General features: G+C 44.1%; 1 protein-coding gene across 9 annotated transcripts in view; it reads left to right on the top strand.

The window, feature by feature from the left end:
* NBEA (neurobeachin) overlaps positions 1-15,729 on the top strand; it is an 882,854-nt gene that overhangs the window by 129,917 nt on the left and 737,208 nt on the right. For all 9 annotated transcript variants that reach the window (XM_019498256.2, XM_059716302.1, XM_059716129.1 and 6 more), the window contains exon 2: positions 14,359-14,590. In XM_019498256.2, coding sequence (XP_019353801.2) covers positions 14,359-14,590 — 232 coding nt within the window. The remainder of the gene's footprint in view (positions 1-14,358; positions 14,591-15,729) is intronic.

Genomic DNA, 15,729 nt, shown 5'->3' with positions numbered 1-15,729 from the left:
GACACTGTGTCAAAGACCTTTTTAAAATCTAAGTAAATATCAACCTCTATTCCTTCATCCAAACATTTTGTGACCTGGTCGTAAAATGAAACCAGGTTAGTCAGGTAGGATCTGCCTGCTATGAACTCATGCTGATTGCCCCTTAGCATCATTTTACCTGCTGGCCCCCCACAAATGTGATCCTTAACAATTTTCTCAAAGATCTTGCTAAGGATAGAGATGAGATTAACCGGCCTATAGTTACCCAGTTCCTCTTTCCTCCCCTTCTTGAAAATAGGGACCACATTGGCCCTTTTCCAATCCTCCAGGACCTATCCTGAGCACCATGAGTGCTCAAACAGTTCATAGAATCATAGAAGTAGGGTCGTAAGCGACCTTTTAGATCTTCAAGTCTGACCCCTTGCCTGGGCAGGAGGAAAACTGGGCTCAATTGACCCCAGTCAGGTAGGCATCAAGCCGTTTCTTAAAGACCCCCAGGGTAGGAGCCAGCACCACTTCCCTTGGAAGTTGGTTCCAGATCCTAGCTGCCCTTACTGTGAAGTAGTTCTTATGGATGTCTAATCTAAACCTACTCTCCAACAACTTGTGGCCATTATTCCTTGTTATCCCAGGGGGCGCTAGGGGAAACAAGGTCTCCCCCAACCCCTTCTGGTCCCCCCTAGTGAGTTTATAGATGGTCATCAGGTCCCCCCTCAGCCTTCTCTTGTGAAGGCTGAACAGGTTCAGGTCCCGTAGCCTCTCATTGTAGGGTCTGCCCTGCTGCCCCCGGATCATGCAGGTGGCCCTCCTCTGGACCCTCTCGATGTTGTCCACATCCCTCTTGAAGTGGGGCGCCCACAACTGGACACAGTACTCCAGCTGTGGCCTGACCAGTGTCTCATAGAGGGGGAGGATCACCTCCTTCCCCTACTTGAGATGCACCTGTGGATGCACGATAAGGTCTGGTTAGCCCTGCCGACCGTGACCTTGCATTGTTGGCCCATGTTCGTCTTGGAGTCAGTGATGACTCCAAGATCTGTTTCTGCCTCCTTGCTCTCAAGAAGGGAGTTTCCCATCTTATAAGTGTGCTGCTGGTTACTACTGCCCAAGTGCAGCACTCTGCACTTGTCAGTATTGACACACATCCTGTTTCATAGATTTCATAGACATTAGAGTTGGAAGGGACTTTGGAAGATCATCGAGTCCAGCCCCCTGCCCAAAGGGCAGGAAGTCAGCTGGGGTCATAGGATCCCAGCAAGATAAGCATCCAGTTTGCTCTTGAAGGTGTTCAGTATAGGCGCTTGAACCACCTCCGGTGGCAGGCTGTTCCAGACCTTGGGGGCTCAGACAGTGAAGAAATTCTTCCTTATGTCCAGCCTGAAACGGTCTTGTAGTAGTTTATGACCATTCGACCTAGTCGTCATCCCTTGGGGCGCTCTGGTGAACAAACGTTCCCCCAGATACTGGTGGTCACCCCTGATAAACTTATAGGTGGCCATCAGATCACCCCTGAGCCTGTGCTTTTCCAGGCTAAAGAGCCCCAGGGCTCTCAGCCTGTCATCGTAGGGTCTGCTTCCCTGACCTCTGATCATGCGTGTGGCTCTTCTCTGGACTCTTTCAAGCTTTTCCACATCCTTTTTGAATTGTGGAGCCCAAAACTGGACACAGTACTCCAGCTGCGGCCTCACTAAGGCCGAGTACAAGGGGAGAATGACGTCCCGGGATTTGCTTGAGAAGCATCTATGGATGCAAGCCAGCGTTTTGGTCGCTTTACTAGCCGCAGCATCGCACTGTAGGCTCATGTTCATCTTGTGGACAATGATGACCCCCAAGTCTCTTTCTTCCTTAGTGCTAGCCAACATAGCACTGCCGAGCGTATAAGGATGCTGCGGGTTTTTCTTCCCAAGGTGGAGAACCTTGCATTTATCGGCGTTGAACACCATCAGATTCTCGTCCGCCCACTTGCTGAGCCTGTCCAGGTCAGCCTGGATCACCCGCCTGTCTTCAGGTGTGAATGCTTTTCCCCAAAGTTTGGTGTCGTCGGCGAACTTGGCCAGTCTGCTTCTGACTCCAGTGTCCACATCATTAATGAAGATGTTGAACAGTATGGGTCGAAGGACAGAGCCTTGGGGGACCCCACTGGTCACAGGACACCATGATGAGTGACTTTCATCAATTACTACCCTCTGGGTCTGACCACGGTGCCAATTTTCCAGCCAGTGGATCGTGGAGGACCCAAGGTGACAATTGGCCAGTTTCTGCAAGAGGTGATCATGGGAAACCAGATCGAAGTCTTTTTTGGAGTCAAGATATACGACATCAATCTCTTCTCCCTTGTCCAGGTGGTAGGTCACCTGGTTATAGAAGGAAATGAGATTGACCAAGCAAGACCTACCCACAACAAACCCGTGCTGGCTATCCCTTAAGATGTTGGCGTCGGCCAGTCCATTAAGGATGGCCTCTCTTAATAAACTTTTCTAAGATCTTCCCCGGGATAGAAGTCAGGCTAATGGGCCTATAGTTAGCCGGATCCACTTTCCTTCCTTTCTTGAAGATAGGCACCACATTGGCCTTCTTCCAGTCTTCGGGCACTACACCAGAGTGCCAAGAGTTTTCAAAGATCTGTGCTAGAGGCTGGGCTATGATGCTCGCCAGCTCCTTGAGTACCCTGGGGTGAAGATTGTCAGGGCTGGCTGACTTGAAGGTATCCTGTTTTTGTTAGCCCACCCCTGCAACCTATTCAGGTTTTTCTGTAGCCTTTCCATCCCTACTAACGTGCCCACCTCACCCCAAATTTTGGTATCATCAGCAAATTTGAACAGGTTGCTTTTCACCCCATCATCCAAATCGCTGATAAAGAAATTGAACAGCGCGGGCCCAAGGACTGATCCCTGGGGAACTCCGCTGCCCACTTCCCCCCAGGTCGAATATGACCCGTCCACCACTACCCTCTGAGTACGACCCTTCAGCCAATTTGCAGTCCATCTGACTGTGTAGGCATCGATGCCACAGTCGCCTTTTTTTTAGTGAGGATGGGGTGGTTGACAGTGTCAAAGGCCTTGTTGAAGTCCAGAAAGACTACATCCACGGCGACACCTGCATCCAATGCTTTTGTGACCTTATTGTAAAAGGCAATCAGGTTGGTCTGACATGACCTGCTCCTAATGAAACCGTGCTGGTTGCCCTTGAGCATCATCCTTGGTGCCGGCCCCTCACAGATGTGCTCCTTGATGATCTTCTCAAAGAGTTTCCTCAGGATTGAGGTAAGAGTGACAGGCCTATAGCTGCCCAGGTCCTCCGTCCTCCCTTTTTTAAAGATGGCGACCACATTGGCTGTATCCAGCAGCTCCACTATGACTCCAGCTAATTCCCTAAGTACCCTAGAATGAAGATCATCAGGACCTGTTGACTTAAATAATTCAACCCCTCCAGGTGCCGCTTTACTAGGTCAGCTTGAACAGATGGTGGGTTGGTATCTATACTGGACTTACCTAAGGTCCTAATGGGATTCGTATGTGTATTCGTGTCCAGCTCCATTTCTTCTTCGGCTCTCCTCACTGTTTCCCTGCTTGAGCCCAGAAACTATACCCCTCCTTGGTGGCAGCCCCCTGCTTCCACAGCCTGTGGGCTTTCTTTTTTCTCTCCAGGCTCTCCTGGATTTCTCTGCTCCACCAAGAGGTTTTCTTTGCTTTTTTGCCCCCTTTTATGTATACTGGGATGGTCCTTTTCTGTGCCTGCAGGACTAGTCCCTTGAGAAATGGCCACCCTTCCTAGACTCCCATCTCTCCAGGGCTTTTACCTTTCAGTCCCTCCCTAACTAATCTCCTGAGCTTGCTGAAGTTTGCCTGCCTGAAGTCTAGCACTTACTCCCTACTAGTTATCTTCCCCAGCTTTCTCCAGATTATGAACCCTATCAATAGGTGGTCACTATCCCCTAGGTTACCTTGCACCTGCAGATCCCCCACCAAGTCGTCCCCTGTGGCCAGTACCAAGTCTAGTAAGGCATTTCCCCTAATGGGAACGTGTACCTCCTGCGATAGGTGAAGGTCCTGTAAGGAGGTTAGAAACTTTCGTGAATGGGCAGACCTGGCTGCCTGTTTCTCCCAGCAGATGTCTGGGAAGCTAGTTACCCATGACAACCAGGTCCTTTGAGCGCGCTGCCTCTGAGAGCTGTCTCAAGAATTCTAGGCCTAACTCATCCCCCTGGTGTGGGGGTCTGTAATAGACCCCCACTACCAAGTCCCTTTCACCCCAACTCCCCTGTAACCTGACCCATAATACATCAATGTGCCCTTCTTCATGGGTCAAATTAACTATGGAAGATGTATATTGCTCCTTAACATAGAGAGCAATGCCCACCCCCCTTTTATCCCCCGCTCTGTCCTGTCTGTACAACTTTTATCCCTCAATGTCCACTGCCCAGTCATGGGTGGGATCCCACCAAGTTTCTGTTAGTCCCACCAGGTTGAATTCTTTATTTGTAAGCAGGAGTGCAAGTTACTCCTGCTTGTTTCCCATGTTCCTAGCATTAGTATAGAGGCATCTAAGCCCCACAATAGGTGTCCTTGCTACTTCCCCATTCTGATGCTTAGCGGGGCCCTTGGTACTTACCTGGACTGTTCCAGCGCCTGGCTTGAGGTTCGTCATTCCTCCTCTCCCTGTCATCAACATCCCTGTCCCCTGACAAACCTAGTTTAAAGTCCGGCGTAGGAAATCAGCCAACCTGTTAGAGAATAGACTCTTACCTCCTGGAGAGAGATGTAGCCCATCTCATCTGAATAAGGCCTTATCCTGGAACTGCAGGTTGTGGTCAAGGAATCCAAACCCTGCATGATGGCACCAGCTCCGAACTTGTTTCACCACTCAGCACATTTGTCAGTTTTTCAGGAATAACTATTTGGTGAATAATATAAGAAAATAGGACTGAATTGTGTGGTTTTAAAGGTATCTATCTATCTCAGTCAGAACCATTCTTTTGGAATTAGTTTGCTTCCTCTTTTATTACTATTTTGCATAAAAAGATAAGGGATTGGTAAATTTTGATACATGTCCTCGATAAGAATATAAAGGAGTAATTGAAGAGATTTGTTAATAGCAGCCAAAGCACTAGGTTAAATTGGGCATTGACTATCCAGTCAGGAATTGAAAGTAAAATGGAAAGTTTGACACAAGGAGGATGTGCGTGTAATATGTAAGAACAATGGTAGTACTATTTCAACTCTTGTGAAAGCTGATACAAACCCTAATGAAGTTCTGAAAGGCTGCTGAAATTGGACTTGTGCTGAAGATATCCTTTAGTGTAGGTTGAAGATGAATGCAACCTTATAGGCTTCAGTGGATAGATTTTTCTGTGTGGATTTTTTTCAATTAATACAAATATTAATACATTAATAATACATTGATATTTTATTGAAAATTAATTTTAAAAAGTTTTGTGTTTTCTTGATGTGGAGTGTAGTGGATATGTGCATCTTCTGTTATAGATAAACCTAGGAAAAGTTAAAAATATTTGGAAACTAAAAATATGCACAGCAGATTTCAAGAGAAATGAAAGCTGTTACCTAGTTGGTTCATGTAATCCAGGGGCAGGCAAAATATGGCCTGTGGGCTGTATCTGATTCATAGATTCATAGACTGTAGAGTTGGAAGGGACCACAATGGATCATGGTGTCCGACCCCCTGCCCCAGTAGGAAAGAGGACCGAGGTCAGATGACCCCAGCCAGGTGACTATCTAGCCTCTTCTTGAAGACCTCCAGGCTAGGTGATAGCACCACCTCTCCTGGAAGCCCATTCCAGATCCTGCCCACCCTTACTGTGGAAAATTTCTTCCTAATATCTAACCTAAATCCACTCTTAACTAGTTTACACCCGTTATTCCTAGTCACTCCCTGGGGTGTCCTAGTAAACAGTGCTTCCCCTATTCCCCATTGACCTCCCCTAATAAATTTATAGGCAGCCACAAGATCTCCCCTCAGCCGTCTCTTGTGAAGGCTGAAGAGATTCAGCTCTCTCAACCTCCCCCCGTAGGGTCTATCACGAAGGCCACTAATCATGTGAGTGGCCTTCCTGTGGACCCTCTTGAGATTCCCCGCATCCCTCTTGAAGTGCGGCGCCCAAAACTGGACACAGTACTCCAACTCTGGCCTGACCAGTGCCGCATAGAGGGGGAGCATCACCTCCTTTGTTCTATTAGTCATGCACCTGCTAATGCACAACAAGGTGTGATTGGCTTTGTTAATGGCTTCGTTACACTGCCGGCTCATGTTCATCTTGGAGTCAGTTATGACTCCAAGATCCCTCTCTGCCTCCGAGCTGCTGAGAAGGATACTCCCCAACCTATAGGTGTGCTGGGGATTCCTCCTTCCCAGGTGGAGTACCTTACATTTATCTATATTAAATTGCATCCTATTTCTCTCTGCCCTTTGATCCAACCTGGCCAGGTCTGCCTGAATCTGCTCCCTACCCTCCGGTATACTAACTTTGCCCCATAACTTGGTATCATCAGCGAACTTGGAGAGGGTGCTCTCCACGCCCTTGTTCAAATCGCTGATGAAGATATTAAATAATATCGGTCCGAGGACTGAACCCTGCGGGACCCCACTGCCCACCTCCCTCCAGGCTGAGAAGGAACCATCCACCACCACTCTCTGGGTGCAGTCCCTAAGCCAGTTGGCCACCCACCTGACCGTGTAGGCGTCCACTCCTCAGTCTGCTAGCTTCCCAATGAGGATAGGGTGCAAAACTGTGTCGAAGGCCTTCCTAAAGTCCAGAAAGATGACATCAGCCTTGGCTCCTGCGTCCAGGCAGTGTGTGACCTGGTCATAGAAGGCTACGAAGTTTGTCAGGCAGGATCTACCTGTGACAAACCTGTGCTGGTTTCCCCTCAGCATCGTTTCCCCTGCTGGGCCTTCACAGATGTGTTCTTTGATTATTTTCTCTAGCATTTTTCCAGGCATAGAGGTAAGATTGACTGGCCTAAAGTTACCCAGCTCATCCCTTCTCCCTTTCTTGAAAATGGGCACCACATTGGCCCTTATCCAGTCCTCAGGGACCTGGCTGGAGCACCATGAGTGCTCAAATCTGGCCTGCCAGGTACTTTCATCCAGCCTGCAGGTACCCACCAACAAATTGTACTCCACCCAGCCCTTTTGCCCATGAGGGTGGGAGCGAGGTGCCCATGTATACATGCACCCTGCAACATACCCTACTGAGCCTCACTCCCACCCTCATGGGTGGAAGGACCCAGCCCAGCCAGCAGCAGCTTCTGGATGGGGCTGCTGCTGCCACTGCTGCAATCACCCTGGGTGGAACTACTTGGCTTTCCTGGCATCCCGCTCATTCCAGGTAGCACGTAGGGAAGCAGCGGAGGCAGGGGCAGGGCAGAGCTAGAGCTGGGTGGGGGCAGGGAGTGTGGGGCTGGGGCTGGTGGCAGCATGGAGCCTGCGCCCATGGGGGCAGTGGGAGTGCAGAACTCTGTGGGCAGGGTGTGGATGTGAGGAAGTGTGACTGGGGGTGTGTGGGGAACCCCCACACATTCCCCCACATGGTGCACAGCCCTTATTGCCAGCAGCAGCAGCAGGTGAAGGTGTTCAGGGGCCCTTGTGCCCCACACAGGTGTTGGCGCCTAGCAGTGCACAGCTCTGGCCAGTGCTGCATGTGGGGGTGAGGAGCACAGCCTGCACAGTCTGCCTCTATCGTGGGTGCTCCATGTGACACACATGCAGCTCCCACACTCGCATGGTGCTGGAGGAAGCCCTGTGCTGGAGCTGGCTGCCTTTCCTACACCCTGTAGTGCAGGTCTCAGGACTTTGCAGGGAAGCAGGGGCCGGAGCTCCCCTCCACTTCTGGTGGAGTCCTGGGACCTGTGCAGCAGGTGGCAGGGAAGGTAGCTGGCACCAGCGCCGGGCTTCCCTTGGTGCCACGCAAGTGTGAGAGCTGCATGTGCACCATGGGTAGCCTCCGTGATATAGGCAGGCTGGGAAGGCTGTACTTCTTGTCCTCATGCACAGCCCCCACAATTCCCCCACATACACACCCCCCCAACATACGCTATGCACCTGCCAAATACACACAGCCCCAGCCCCTCACATACCTGCCCACCATACACTCCCACACCCTACTGCACGCACGCACGCACCATATATGCAGACACTTGCACCCCCCAACCACACCCCACAAACCCTCCCCACAATATACAATAGTAGGACTTTATTTTTGAGTTATTATGCAATCACCTATATATAAACTACTCAGACACAAATCGTGACAAATATTTTTTGTAATAAAATTAAAATACGTTATAAGAGGTGTTTGGCTTTTAGTATATGATTTTCTGGTTCCAAGATGGTAACCCCTTGTGCAAAAAGGAGCATTTCCTAGGGACAAAGGGAGGGATTTTTGGTGCCAAAGGCCAGGGGTTAGGGGGCTGGACTTCTGGTCTCAGTATATTGACGGGGGGTGGGGCAACTGTCAAGGAACATGGCTACCCATGCGGCCCTTGACAGCTCACCAAAACTCGTTAAGTGGCCCTCCACCCAAAATAATTGCCTGCCCCAGATCTAATCTATAATTGGTCAGTAGTAGATACATTCGGTGGAACGATCAGGAACTACCACATTTGGCAAGGTTGCTCCCAGACTTGCCCCTTTAAAAAATCCTGCTTTCCTAATCCCTGGTGTGTTGTCTTTTGCTTTATATCTTATAGCATGAAGCTATTTTATTTTCCAAAATTTCCAAAACATAGTAACTCTGGAAGTAACCATAGTTTGCTTCTTGCACATTGTCTTGTATAACAATGCCAAGAATTGCCTCTTGAATCTATCTGTTCAGGTCTTCTGCTTGTATTTCTAGCATTTCAGCCTTTTTGTTGCTGTTCACAAGGTTTTTTTTTTTTTTTGTCCCTTAAGACTTTTCTTTGCTCTCTTAGCATCTATGCTAGATATCAAAGTTTTAATTTTTATTTTGACTATTTTGTTTGGCTTCCTATTTAAATGACCTTTTCTAAAGTTTTAGTGCACCACTACTAGTTTTAGTATATTTCCTTTATTGAGGAAGCTGAATTTAGCAGTGTTGTGGTTACTGTTACTTAGTAGCTTGTGTATATTTACTGCTTGAATTAGTCCCTGAACATTTTTGTTTTGTTCAATATTAATTCTTACAAATAATATTGTTACTAGAATGTGTAGATTAGTGAGTGTCAACTTGTTTAATATAAAGACATGTTTTTATGGCTAAATAATACACACCTGATTAGCATAATAGACTGCAGCAGTTCTCTACAGTCGATTGGTCATTGTGATATAATAACAATACTATGTTCCTACCTATTGGGCAAAAGAAAAATATTTGTAGTAACACTGATGCTGTGAAAAAGCAAGCAAGTCAACCAGTCTGATAACTTTTGCACACATACATATATGAGGTTTTGGCCTCTTAGGGTAGGATTATACATTATAATTAAATCATGATAAGAGCACTTAAAACTTAAATGATGATACATTAAGACTCATTAACTAGGACTAAGTGCCCTTTAGGCATTTTAAAGTTATGCCACTTAAGTCATGATTATCTTTGAGCTGAGCCACGTAACCTGAGTGAAGTAAATTTCTGGGAGTTCACCTGAAATAAAACCACCAATTCACAGTTCTTCAGTATCCCAGGAGGCACTGCTTCCAAGTGGGCAAGTTATCAACCAGGACTTGATAGCCCTGGACTGACATCTTGCGTAACAGGCAACAGGTGAGTGGGATGGAGTGAATGGGGAGGGAGGAAAAAGAGGTGACGGGGGTATGGCAGCCAGGGAGAGGGGGACATGGAGAAGGGTGAGGGGGACAGGATTTGAGGGGAGAAAATGGAGGGGAGGGGGAAGTGGGGAGTGGGTGCAGAACTGCTGGGTTGCTGCCCCCTGTGCTCCACAAATTGCTTCCTGACCTTCAAACTGTATCCTCCACTCGCAGATTGCTCTCTTGCCATCACAATTGCCCCCTCTACTCCCATCGACCCCTCCACTTCTGGATCATTGCCTTGTCACCCAAGTAAGCCTGAGAGCAACAGCCCCTAGCCACATCCCTACTTGTCAGCCTCTAGCAGCAGGTCTGAGCAGTACACATTAGAGTATTAACATGTGACTGATCACTTGTACTAGTTAACTTAACACAGACTAACATCCCTTATAATTTGTACTTGGTAACTCTAATGTGTAATCTCACCCTTAAATTCTTACTTTCAGGTGTAATCTGTATATCATCTGAAGGGAGTATTTTAACCCGAATGCTTGTGCTGGATAATCCAATAGAAGACTTTGTATTATCTTCTTTGTCAATATTTCTAAATGCAGTTTGTTTAAAAAATACTGGTGTCTAAAAGATTTTGAACTAATACTGGGGTTTTTATAACTAGCAAATCTTCAAGATACGTTTGGGATTCAAGGTTATTGGGAAATACTGTTGCCCTTTCTGCTAAAAGCAAAGCAAGAACTCCTTTTTTCTTTTTTGGTTTGTGGAAGAAGCACTCTAACACAAGTCCCATGGGTCTGTAATTGCTTACTGTGAGAAATTTGCCTCCTATTTGTATCTGCTTTAACTACTGTCTGCTTCTATCCAGAATCTAGCAAGACTAAACTGCAATGGAATGAATGTTGAACAGTGTTTGTACTGAAGAGAAAATGTGAATGAGTCTAAATGGTATCGAAGCTGTTTCTTCAATGTGAATGTTAATTAAATGTTTATATTATTTCAGATTAACCCATTCTAGAACAGTTACTGGAAAAAGCAGTTGTTACTACTGAAATAGAATCATGATTTCTCACTTCCCAAAAAATGACTTTTGTCTTGACTATTTCATGACTAAAAAATTCACCTTAAAAGTTTTTCCTGTTTTTATTGTAAAACTTTGATTACCCTGAGTACCCAGTATAAATGAATCAATTGAAGTAATGAATTTTCTTTTACATTTAAAACTCATCAGGAATCTAAAATCCAAAATGTAACAACATTCAAAGTAACAGGTTGATTTGCATGTAAAATGACCATCTCTAGAGACTGAAGTGGTAGTCAATTGATTTAGTATTTATTACATTTAGAGCTATGCATTAGAACATTTTAGATCAGTTATTATTAGTAACTTATTGGTAAAGTAAGATGTATTCTTGAGTAAGAGTGGAAACCTGAGTTGATCCCTACTTAGCAATAGTAGTTAGATCTGAGGATCAGTAGTTGAGCATATCACGACCATAAGAAAAAGATACTTGCGTTCAAGCTGGCCTACCCATATGAAAAGATTTGCATCGGGGTGTCAAATGCACCTGGAGCCTTGGGCTGGATCTGGACTGTGGGGTTGCTCTTGGGCCAGATCCAGCTTGGGGAACAGAGAGGGTTCCTGTGACCATGATGATGGTGGTAACTGCAGCTGCAGGTCCAGAGGTTGCAAGCGGTCTGGTGGCAGGGGGGAACCAGGGACAACTGCGGCAGCAAGTCAAGCACTGCTGACAGTCATGGGCAGTGGAGCCAAAGGGCCCAGTGTTCTGCAGTAGGCCATGTCCCCCAACTTCGGGTAGTCTGCCAAACTGGATAGAAAGGCTTCACCATATGTTTGACACCTGTGATTTACATGATGCTTCATATCTGCCTCCTGAATTAGTTGTGATCTGTAGGCTGTATAGGAAATGCTTTCTCCTCTTGATCAGACAATGAAAATTGAAGTTGTCATAAAGTTATTGTAGAATACTTTTATTTTTAACGTACAATCTTTGAGATTAAATACAGTTAATATAACTATCATAAGAGAAATCAATTATGCAAATATATTTAGCACTGGCATTTCAGTTATGCCTTCATTCATTAGCAAAAAAAGCTACCATGAGCCACTTTTGAAATAAGTTATTCTGATTGTCTGGGGTTTCTGAAAGTGTTTCTCCTTTCAGAGATCTTCAAGGTTGCTGGTTGTTAGGCAGTGTGGCTAATGTTCTTTTCTTTCTGGACTGAAGGAAGGTGCTTGCCATTAAAAATGGCAGATAAAATTGGAAAAAAAATATTTGAAAAGATTACATTTTATCCAGTTGATTTGATCTCTCAGTGATTGCCTCTTAAAATTTAGTAGTGCAGTACTGGTGGTTGGGTGTAAATCTAGTTTCTTCCAGCTGTATTTGCTAACTGAAAAGTGTTATCCATTTCATTTACTTATTTCCTTTACTCTCCATGTCCATTAGCTATAGTATTAATTCAGAGTGAAAGCTCACTGGCTTGGACTTTCCACTTTAGGCAACCTTATGGTCAGTTAATTGTTCATTTTTAAGATGTGTCTTGGTCCTCGGGGAAAACATTTTTCTTTTCCAAGAAGTGCAGACAGGTGCTGTTACTCTAAATCCATTCTTCTGAATGGCAGTACAACTCATTCTGTTACTTGGTCTAAGGAGGCTTGCAAAGATATCCTTGATATCTCAAAGTGTACTATATAACATTGTGACAAACTTTGAAGTAATTTCTTGTGTTCTCAGTGGCCATATGACTTGCTGGGTGGGTTTTTCAGACTACATTGGTCTGTCATTTTAGTTGTTTGAGAGATGCAGTTAGCTAGCTGAATCAAACAGAAGGCAGGATAGATTTGCATCATGTAGACTAACTATATTAGAGCTATATAGCACAAGCTTTTGTGGGCTGGAGCTGACTTCATCAGATGCTGTGAAAAGTCATGCACAGACTAGTGCATAAAATGGAGGGAGTAATTTGAATACAAGGTAGAAAGGGAGGAGGGTGAGGAAGTGGGCAATGTTGGGAAATGCAACAGGCAAAAAAACCCTAGGAATAAAGGATTCACAAAAGCTAATCTGTGTAATGGGGTAAGAATCTGTAGTCCTGTTTAAAACATACTCAACAAACTATGTTGCTGCTACATTATTTTGAAACCAACTGACTGCCACAGCTACCTTCACACCATCAGCTCTCATCCTAAGTACACCACAGACTCCATGGTCTACAGTCAAACTCTTTTTTATAACTCTATCTGCTCTGATCTCACTGCAGATCTGGAACAGGAATTCCAACAGTTACAATACAGTCCCCAAATTGTTGCCACTGAGGTCTGAAACTCAGGCCTCACGCCAACCTGCTACCATCCCAACCCAGGAACAAGAACCAGACTCCCCCTGGTTGTCACCTACAGCCCTCAGCTTGAACACCTTAGACACATCATTAATGACCTCCAGCTCCTGGAAAAGGGCAACTATCTCAGGTTTGCCATGTGAGGCAAACCTGCCCTGGCTTACAGACAGGTCCCCAATCTCAAACTCTCAAGCAACAGACAACCTAACTCCAATTCTCAGCAAGGCATCAGGCCATGCAGTGGACTCTTATGTCTGCTGTGCCCTGTCACTGATAGAGACCACATCATCAGTGGACCGAATAACCTGGATTATAACATCCAAGGTTCATTTACCTGCATCTCTACCAATGTCATATACCTGCCATCACCTGCTTACAGTGCCCCTGTGCTGTCTACATTTGATTAATGGGGCAATCTCTATGTGAAAGAATGAGTGAGCATTGATCTGACATCAACTCCAGAAAAACACAGAGGCTTGTGGCAGAACATTTTAAAGTCCCTGGACCACCATTACTCATCTCAGCATAGCTCTTCTTAAGTAGAAAACCTTTAAAAAATATTTGAATAGGAAATTATGGAACCAGAAATCATCCATAGACTGGATTGTTAGATGTAGTTTAAACAGGGACTATGGATTCTTATCCCTTTACCTGGACTAATTTTTGTGATTCATTTAGTTCCTATGTAGTCTTTGCTTTTTGCCTCTCCCAGCACTGCCCCTTTTCCCCTCCCTTTCTACCTTATATTCAATTCACTCTCTCTCTATTTTATAAACTGGTCCATGCATATCCTTTCATAATATGTCCTTTTGTGAGTTACAGCTCACTAAAGCTTGTGCTATAATTTAGTTCTAATGTAGTTAATCTATAAGGTGCAAATCTACCTTGCCTTCCATTTTAGTTGTTTTCCAGATCTTTTGCCACAGAGCCATTTGTCTTGATAGTGCATTTATTATGATTGCCTTCCTCAGTACTCAGAAACTATTTGACACTGATGGAAGCAAGGATCTAAAGAGATGCGAGAAATAAGGTTGGGTTTTTTTTTGTGGTATCTTTTATTGGATACCAGCTGTGTTGTTGGGATATTAGACAAACTTTCCAGCCCATAGTGACCTCCTTCAGGTCTGGGGAAGAAGCCATTATGGCCTATACTAAATTATTAGGTGGCTTGTTTTACTTAAAAAGATTCAGCCATGGGAGTTGTACCTGTCACTCAATTCATCAATAACAAAACTATATAGTTTACCTTGTAACACTTCTATTTTTCTCTTTTGTTTTTAGCTGGTTGGTGGAGAATTTGATCTAGAGATGAACTTTATTATCCAGGATGCAGAAAGCATTACATGTATGTCAGAGCTTTTAGAGCACTGTGATGTAACGTGCCAAGCAGAAATCTGGAGTATGTTTACAGCCATTCTACGTAAAAGTGTCCGTAATTTACAGACCAGCACAGAAGTTGGCTTAATTGAGCAGGTACTGCTGAAGATGAGCACAGTGGATGACATGATTGCAGGTATAATTTATTGATTGATAAATGTAACTTTAATGTTTATTGAACAATCAGATATTTATAATGTAGTAGTTACTTATACTTACATATATTATTTAGCTAGTATTGAATAAGTGTCATCTATATTGCATCAACTTTAGATAAGTATAGTAGACAAAGAATCTAAAAAATGTTGATTTAGTTTAGTTAGCTTTCATATTTATTTTGAAGAGAAAAACAGGATCTTGATAAAATAGGGCAACTTTCATAGTGTTTAAGAACTTTTCTCACATATATTATTGTATGTGAAAAATTATTACAGTATTTAGAAACTGCATAATACCAATTATAAGAAAGATTAAAGAAAGAACAATGTTATGGCTCACTTTCACATTGTAGCATTCTTTATGTGGTAAATTGAGAGCACACTAGAAATAATTATTCATATGAATGAATATTTTATTTCTGGATAAATGTAATCAATTTTATTTGTTTCTATTTTAATTTTGCTGCCTATCTATTAAAGTACATCCATGTTCTCTGTAGTTCGCTTTTAATTTTTGTATCACCAGCTTATCATTTTTTTTTCTCATTTGTTTTTTAATATATTTGCTTTCCTGATAGTAAATATAAAATATCTCATTTGCACACTTATGCAACTAGTGGGGGTTAAGGACAATGTTGCACAGTTGATCTTTCTAATTTACCATTGTGTTTTGTCTTTAATTCATATCTTTAGTCATTATTCAGTTTTCTTGGTTGAAAATAATCTTAGGTATTCTGGAAAGATGGGCTGTTTCCACTTCTAAAACATGATTAGTAGGGGTTTCAAAACAGTTTTACATTTTGATTCTTTGTTTTTGCTGGGAGGAAATGGAATAAGAATTCAGTAAGCCATCTAATCTCTGTCAGCTCAGGGTCTAGTAAGCCCTTTTCTATGTATTCTAGTTTTCTGTTTAATATAGTACACTTGACCTTTAAAGAAGAAGTATGCATAATATTTTTTAATACATGATGAGTTTCCTTTCACATAAATTCCAGCTGCCTTATCAACAGGGATCCTGGTTTTCTCTGATTAAAAAATTGCAAATTCTATTATAAAAACGATACAAATTCTCTAATGAAACAAAATGCTAATTCTCTGCTTTAAAACCCCAAATCCG

This window comes from Alligator mississippiensis, chromosome 1 (assembly GCF_030867095.1).
Source record: "Alligator mississippiensis isolate rAllMis1 chromosome 1, rAllMis1, whole genome shotgun sequence".
Lineage (NCBI taxonomy): Eukaryota > Metazoa > Chordata > Crocodylia > Alligatoridae > Alligator > Alligator mississippiensis.
The sequence above is the reverse complement of the archived record's forward strand: the minus strand, read 5'-3'. Positions and strand labels throughout refer to the sequence as shown.